The sequence below is a fragment of the Clupea harengus genome, chromosome 14 (assembly GCF_900700415.2).
Source record: "Clupea harengus chromosome 14, Ch_v2.0.2, whole genome shotgun sequence".
Taxonomy (NCBI): Eukaryota; Metazoa; Chordata; class Actinopteri; order Clupeiformes; family Clupeidae; genus Clupea; species Clupea harengus.
The window spans coordinates 5,172,317-5,179,816 of record NC_045165.1 but is presented as its reverse complement, the minus strand read 5'-3'; the positions used below and the strand labels follow the sequence as shown (position 1 = coordinate 5,179,816).

The 7,500-nt window shown below is 50.2% G+C and overlaps 1 protein-coding gene across 1 annotated transcript in view; it reads left to right on the top strand.

Moving 5' to 3' along the window:
* fut8a (fucosyltransferase 8a (alpha (1,6) fucosyltransferase)) overlaps positions 1-7,500 on the top strand; it is an 85,823-nt gene that overhangs the window by 47,407 nt on the left and 30,916 nt on the right. Inside the window, exon 3 of the mRNA XM_031580077.2 lies at positions 3,707-4,448. Coding sequence (XP_031435937.1) covers positions 4,246-4,448 — 203 coding nt within the window. The 5' untranslated portion in view covers positions 3,707-4,245. The remainder of the gene's footprint in view (positions 1-3,706; positions 4,449-7,500) is intronic.

Genomic DNA, 7,500 nt, shown 5'->3' with positions numbered 1-7,500 from the left:
TGCTAACCCCCCCCCAGTGTTGTCTGTCTGTTTACTTCCCTGTACTTCTCAGTTCCTTCCCCAGCTTTACTCCCCAGAGTAACACCGTCATGACCTAGCTGCTCTAGCCGCTAGCTCACCTTGTCCACACACACACACACACACACGCAACATACAGACACACACACTCTCACTCACTGATCACTCACGTACAGCTTTACAAGCAGATTGCCTCACCAGGTGTTCTCTGCTTAATGCGATGGTTATTGAATGGAAAAAAATGATGGAGGAGAATGGTCGAGGCATTTTAGTGCTAATTGTCGTCCTCGCCCCCACACAAATGGACACACTGCTTTGCATAATAGGCCCCTAAAAAAATGTGTTTGGTCCGGCCATGGCTTGGAGATCTTATTTGGCAGCTTTTGGAACATTCTGGAATATGGAGGCTTTTTGTTCACCCCCCCCCCCCACGCCCTCCTCCTGTTCAAACACAGGTATGCCCTTGCAGAGGAGAGCGTCTGTGTAGGTGTAAACGTGTGTGTGTGTGTGTGTGTGTGTGTGTGTGTGTGTGTGTGTGTGTGTGTGTGTGTGTGTGTTCCTGGATGAAACACAAGGGCCGGTCTGTCCAAACCATTGCACAAGATCAGCAATAGAACAGGAAGCAGATGAAGCGTCCAGGTGGACAGAGACTAGAGAGGGCCATGAACACACACTTTCTAGAAGAGCTCAAAGACTAGAGAGGGCCATGAACACACACTTTCTAGAAGAGCTCAAAGACTAGAGAGGGCCATGAACACACACTTTCTAGAAGAGCTCAGAGGGAAGAAACGCCAGATGAAACAGAAGCCACCTCACCTCACAGACACACACACACACACACACACACTCTATCTCACAGCTAGCTGGGGGAGGGAGAAGAATGTGTGAAAGTCTTCAAGCATTCAAGTACTCACCAAAGTCATTGGCTGGAACTCTCACCATCCTCATGACACAGAACTGAGACGGTCCACTGGTGTGAGTTTTTAGGTGGGATATTTTTTCCCTGTACGCCAACATTTCTCTGCTAAATGGCCAGTTGTTCGGTGGCCGAGTGTCTCTAAGTGGCTCGTCTCCAGCTCTCAAACATCCCCACATTCTGCCAGCTTAGCCCATCTATCCATGATACCTATAATTGCGGGTGATTACACACGCGTGGAGGTAAAAGGCTTGTTGGACATGGTTTTTGCAATCATTGAATTCTCACTTGCTGGGCTTTACAAAAGTACACTCTGCACGCCCTGTACACACCCTGCACACTCTGTTCCCAAGAAACTGCGTAATGATCACCACAATCCACCTTGTCAGGAAGATCTTCGCTCCTCAGGACGTGGCTCATCAAAGGCAACGGATCGTTGTTTACCTGAACTGATGCTGGAACAGTATGGCTTTCGGGTTCCACAATGGCTTTAATGGCTTTTTTATCCCATGTCTTCTCAGCTGTGGCTTGAGTCTTATCCGCGCATCAGCAGCTGCTCTATTGCGATTTGCATGCAGCACATTGAGGGCTTAAATGAAGACAAACACTTCCGCCTCGTCCAGGCCTCTATCGCGAATCGGTGACATGCGGTCAGCAGGTATTTGCTTAGCTACTGGCTGCTACCACCATGCAAACGCCACAAGCCGACACCAGAAGGAAGAAATGCAGGCGTGTGGCTCTGTGGCGGGGATCCCTAAATGCTTGCTTTGCTTTCAGTCATTTAGCCTTGGTGACCGTTCACCTTTAATATCTGTGTGCTAGCATTAGTCATTTAGCCTTGGTGACCGTTCACCTGTAATATCTGTGTGCTAGCATTAGTGATTTAGCCTTGGTGACCGTTCACCTCAAATATCTGTGTGCTAGCATTAGTCATTTAGCCTTGGTGACCTTTCACCTTTAATATCTGGGTGCTAGCATTAGCGATAGTGACTTGCCATAGCAACAGTGTTGCCTGGCTTTTGGGTAATTGTCTTTCGCGGTTTACCCCTCCATGGGGTAGTTCTGGTGTCTTTGTTGTGCCGTGTTGTTTAGTCACCCCTCCACTGTCTGTGGTTCTTGTTTGACTGTTTGCCTATCCATCTGCTGTGTGAGGTGTTGAAAAGATGTGTTAATGCTGGACGTTTCTGGAACTGTAGCTCTTCCATGTGTCTACTTCTTTTCAATATTTCAGATTTTACCACAGGGCTAAGCACATGGTATTTAATCTTTTGTTTTCATAAATTTAGAAATACTGCGTGTGTGTGTGTGTGTGTGTGTGTGTGTGTGTGTCTTAGTGTGTTTTGCCCATCTGTGTTGGCATAGCTGTTTTCAGGACTGTAGGGTTAAACTTTCGCTTTAGCTCCCAACCTGACAGGACTTTAAGGTAAATAGCACTCCCCCTCTCCTCTCTCTAGCTGTTAGCCTCAGCCCCATGCATTATTCACACACGCAGAATGAGCCTATTCCGGTAATGGCCGAGAGCTCAAGTCAATGAGAATGTTGCCTTGCCTGGGTCGTAATAGATGCTGAGATATTTCATTGCTTTCCTAAAGACACTCGGGGTAATTTCTTTTGAGCAGTTACGGCATCGTATCCATTTCCCAGTTTCGGCGTGCTCAGCGAAAAATAAAAACTTAACTTCATTTTCCAAAAGGAAAACATTGAAGCTGTTACGAGACGACGCCATAACCCGGCAGAGGGACCTGCGTTTTTATAACGCTAACACGTCGAGAGCATGAATAGCTGTGATTTTTTTGTGCGTCTGTATGCCGCCACATAAAACTGTGAGAGACTACAGACCCGAGCGGATCAGGCTTGCGAGAGAGACGTTGTGTGGGGCAGATAAGAGACTGAAACGGAGTGTGACCGTGTGCTCTCTCCAACTTTGATAGGAGGCAACCTCTCCACTTCCCCCGCCACACCATTAAACATTCATGCGTGCCCCTGTGTGACTGCTGCCGTCACATCGCACACTTTAATCATTTAGCGTAGCGCCGGGGGTGAAGAGCAGGGTAGGAGAAGCAGAACGATGACATGCTCATGTTAAGAATGCTCATGTGCATTGGCATGCGTGTGTGTGTGTGTGTGTGTGTGTGTGTGTGTGTGTGTGTGTGCGTGTGTGCGTGCGTGCGTGTGTGTGTGTGTGTGTGTGTGTGTGTGTGTGTGTGTGTGCGTGTGTGTGTGTGTGTGTGTGTGTGTGTGTGTGTGTGTGTTGCGAGCGCATCCCTTACACCACCTACCCTGTGCTAGCCTAACGAGACCTAGCCGCCGGCTGTTTGTGGACCAAGACAGAAGGTCATGCAATTGATTCCCCCAGTCCGGCTGCAGCCCTTTGATTGGCTCGGCTGACATCCTCCTGCCGTAATCCATAACAGATTGTGTATGCCTACCATAGAAATCTATAATAAGTCTCTATTTCCCCCACGCCATCTATAATGAAAGATAAGTATTCTCCGTCTGTCTGGGTAATGAATCAGGAAGACTCGGCTCAATATCCACAATCAATCCACATTATTTCATCTTTGTTAGTACCTGGCAAGAGATCTATATTCATAAACTGGGACTGTTGGGCTGGTGTGTGTGTTACTGTGTGTGTGTGTGTGTGTGTGTGTGTTGCTGTGTGTGTGTGTGTGTGTGTGTGTGTGTGTGTGTGTGTGTATTGTGTATTAGAATAAAGGAAAAATGAGATGAAGAGTTTAACTTTGTTATACTTTGTGTGCTGTTTCCAAACAGGAGCTGCTATCTGAAGGGAAGCTTTTTACATTACTCCCCACTGGACTGACCTTAAAGCACAGACCATAGAGGCCCCCCAGAGACCCCAGCCAGAAGACATCAGCCATCACTGTTCCCAGACCAGCACCAGCCATCACTGTTCCCAGACCAGCACCAGCCATCACTGTTCCCAGACCAGCACCAGCCATCACTGTTCCCAGACCAGCACCAGCCATCACTGTTCCCAGACCAGCACCAGACATGGTCTAGCCGCAGGAGAAGTGCGACACGCAACCCATAAACTCTCAAGGCGCTTTGCATCTTTTTCCCCCCCCTCCTCCCTCTGCCGTCCTCCTCCTCCTCATCGATCTCTCCCACTCCTCTCACCTCCGCGGATGACGGCGATGAAGACTACGACGTGTCAGCGTATGGCGTTGTGACGGGACTCCCGCCCTCTCTCTCTCTCTTCCCCCAACACACACACACACACACACACACGTTGGGTGATCCCCTCCCCCCCTGGGGTGCCGCGGTGCAGCGGCGGAGGCCGGCGGCTGAAGATGCGGCCATGGACGGGCTCGTGGCGTTGGATCATGCTGGTGCTGCTGGCGTGGGGCACGCTGCTCTTCTACATCGGCGGGCACCTGGTGCGCGACAGCGAGAACCCGGAACGTTCCAGCCGGGAGCTGTCCAAGATCCTGGCCAAGTTGGAGCGCCTCAAGCAGCAGAACGAGGACCTGCGGCGCATGGCCGAGACACTACGGTACGCTATGTCTGTGCTCCCGCTCGCTCTCTCTCTCTCTCTCTCTCTCTCTCTCTCTCTCTCTCTCTCTCGCTCTCAAATTCAAATTCTAATTCAGATAGCTTTATTGGCTGGTTCATGTACAGCGTTGCCAAAACATACTGTAGTTGCCAAAGCTTTCTTCACACCAGACGGCACTTAAGGGTATACAATACCCATAGGGTGTACACACACACACACACACACACACACACACACACACACACACACACACACACACACACACACACTGAGGACCAATCCAATACCCATAGGGTGTACACACACTGAGAGGACCAATCCAGTACACAATGCCATCTCTATGTGCACGTACATAATCATGCTGGGCCTCTCGATCCGTCTGTCTGTCTGTCTTCATTAGCTTTCTTCCTCTCCGTCTCAATCCCCTCTCACTCTTTTCTGTCTCTTCTTTCTCTTCTACTCTTTTATGTCTTTCTAAATGCGCTCCACTCTCTATGTGTGTCTGGGCTCGTATGCTTTGTAATGTCCCTCTCTGTTATCGTCTGCTGTTTGCATCCATTCCCGTCTCTCCTCTCTCTTTCTCTCCATTCTCGTCTCTCCTCTCTCTTTCTCTCCATTCTCGTCTCTCTTTCTCTCCATTCTCGTCTCTCGTCTCTCTTTCTCTCCATTCTCGTATGTCCTCAGGCTCTCACCTCTTTCATTTCTCTCTGTGCTGCTCTCTGCCCCCCCCCTCTCATTTTGTGGCTCGTCAGCGCCCCTCTTCTCTGCGCCCTCCTTCAGAGAGTGTGTGAAGGAGTGTGTGCCCTCCTTCAGAGAGTGTGTGTGAAGGAGTGTGTGCCCTCCTTCAGAGAGTGTGTGTGAAGGAGTGTGTGCCCTCCTTCAGAGAGTGTGTGTGAAGGAGTGTGTGCCCTCCTTCAGAGAGTGTGTGTGAAGGAGTGTGTGTTTTATGTTTTCCTGCTGCTATTTCTTCTAGCTCCAACTCCATTCCTCATTCTCTTTCTCATTCCCTTTTTTTCTCTTTATTTGTACTCTTATCCTTCCTTCATCCTCTCTCTCTCCCTCCCCTCCCTCCCTCCCCTCTCTCTCTCCCCCTCTCCCTCCCTCTCTCTCGTCCCCCCTCTCTCTCCCTCCCCTCTCTCTCTCTTTGTCTCTCTCTCTCTCTGTCTCTCTCTCTCTTCTCTCTTCTCTTCTCTCTCCTCTTCTCTTCTCTGTCTCTCCTCTCTCTCTCTTCCCTCTCTCTCTCCCTCCTCTCTCTCTCTCTCTCTCCCTCTCTCTCCCTCCCTCTCTCTCCTCTCCCTCTCTCCTTCCCCTCCCTCTCTCTCTTTCTCTCTCCCTCTCTCTCTCCCTCCCTCTCTCCCTCCCTCTCTCCTCCCTCTTCTCTCTTCTCTCTCCCTCCCTCTCTCTCTTTCTCTCTCTCCCTCTCTCTCTCTCTCTCCCTCCCTCTCTCTCTTTCCTCTCCCTCTCTCTCTCCCTCTCTCCCTCTCTCTCTCCCCCCCTCCCTCCCTCCCTCCCTCTCTCTCTCTCTCTCTCTCTCTCTCCCTCCCCTCTGTGTCTTCTAGTGATATCACTCCTCTGCTTTGAGGTGTGCCCCCTCTCGCTAGTTTGGCTGGAGGGAAAAGAGAACTTCAAGTAAGGGGAAAGGGTTCCTGGGCCTTTATCTAATTGATTTATAAAGCACTGTCATGCTCCTCCACATGTTGTCTCTCTTTCTCTCGCTCTCTCTCGCTCTCTCTCATGCTCTCCATCGATCTATCTTGATAAAAGAAGCGTACGCTGTATCCATGTGATCTTACGCTCACGAGGAATCCACCCGAATGACTTAGAACTGTCCTACCCAATCCTATACACTGAGGAGAACTCGGAGAACGGGACAGATTTTCGGAACCACACGAGGGGCATGTACTAACAGTTTACAAGCCTTTGCCGTGGCACACTGACGTGCCTTTACCGTGGCACACTGACATGCCTTTACCGTGGCACACTGACGTGCCTTTACCGTGGCACACTGACATGCCTTTACCGTGGCACACTGACGTGCCTTTACCGTGGCACACTGACATGCCTTTACCGTGGCACACTGACATGCCTTTACCGTGGCACACTGACATGCCTTTACCGTGGCACACTGACGTGCCTTTACCGTGGCACACTGACATGCCTTTACCGTGGCACACTGACGTGCCTTTACCGTGGCACACTGACATGCCTTTACCGTGGCACACTGACATGCCTTTACCGTGGCACACTGACGTGCCTTTACCGTGGCACACTGACATGCCTTTACCGTGGCACACTGACATGCCTTTACCGTGCCACACTGACGTGCCTTTACCGTGGCACACTGACGTGCCTTTACCGTGCCACACTGACGTGCCTTTACCGTACCACACTGACGTGCCTTTACCGTACCACACTGACATGCCTTTACCGTGGCACACTGACATGCCTTTACAGTGGCACACTGACATGCCTTTACCATACCACACTGACAAGCATTTACAGTGCATAAGCAGTGCACAAGCATTTAGAGTGTACAAACATGAAATACCTATTATACCTTAATTAATGAGTATTAAGTTCATTATACCCCAAGAATTCTTAATACAATAGTAGAAGTTTCTGGAGAGCCGATGCCATGCCCTAGCTGACTGTTTGTCAGCTTTTCCCATTGTGATGCTGGTCCTGCTGGTTGAGAATTTCAGTTCTCCCTCTTGATACGGACCTCATTAAGACATTAGAACCCATTCATCTGCTTCCAAGCACTTGTTCAGGGCTCCTCTCCCCTCCTCTCCTCTCTTCTCTTCTCTTCTCTTCTCTTCTCTTCTCTTCTCTTCTCCTCTCCCCTCTTCTCTTCTCTTCTCTCCTCTCCTCTCCTCTCCTCTCCTCTCCTCTCCTCTCCCCTCTTCTCCTCTCCTCTTCTCTTCTCTCTTCTCCTCTCCTCTCCTCTCCTCTCCCCTCTTCTCTTCTCTTCTCTCCTCTTCTCTCCTCTCTCCTGTCCCAGCCCGTTTTGGAAGCCCTTTCGGAGCCCATCTGCAGTTTGACAGACAGCCCA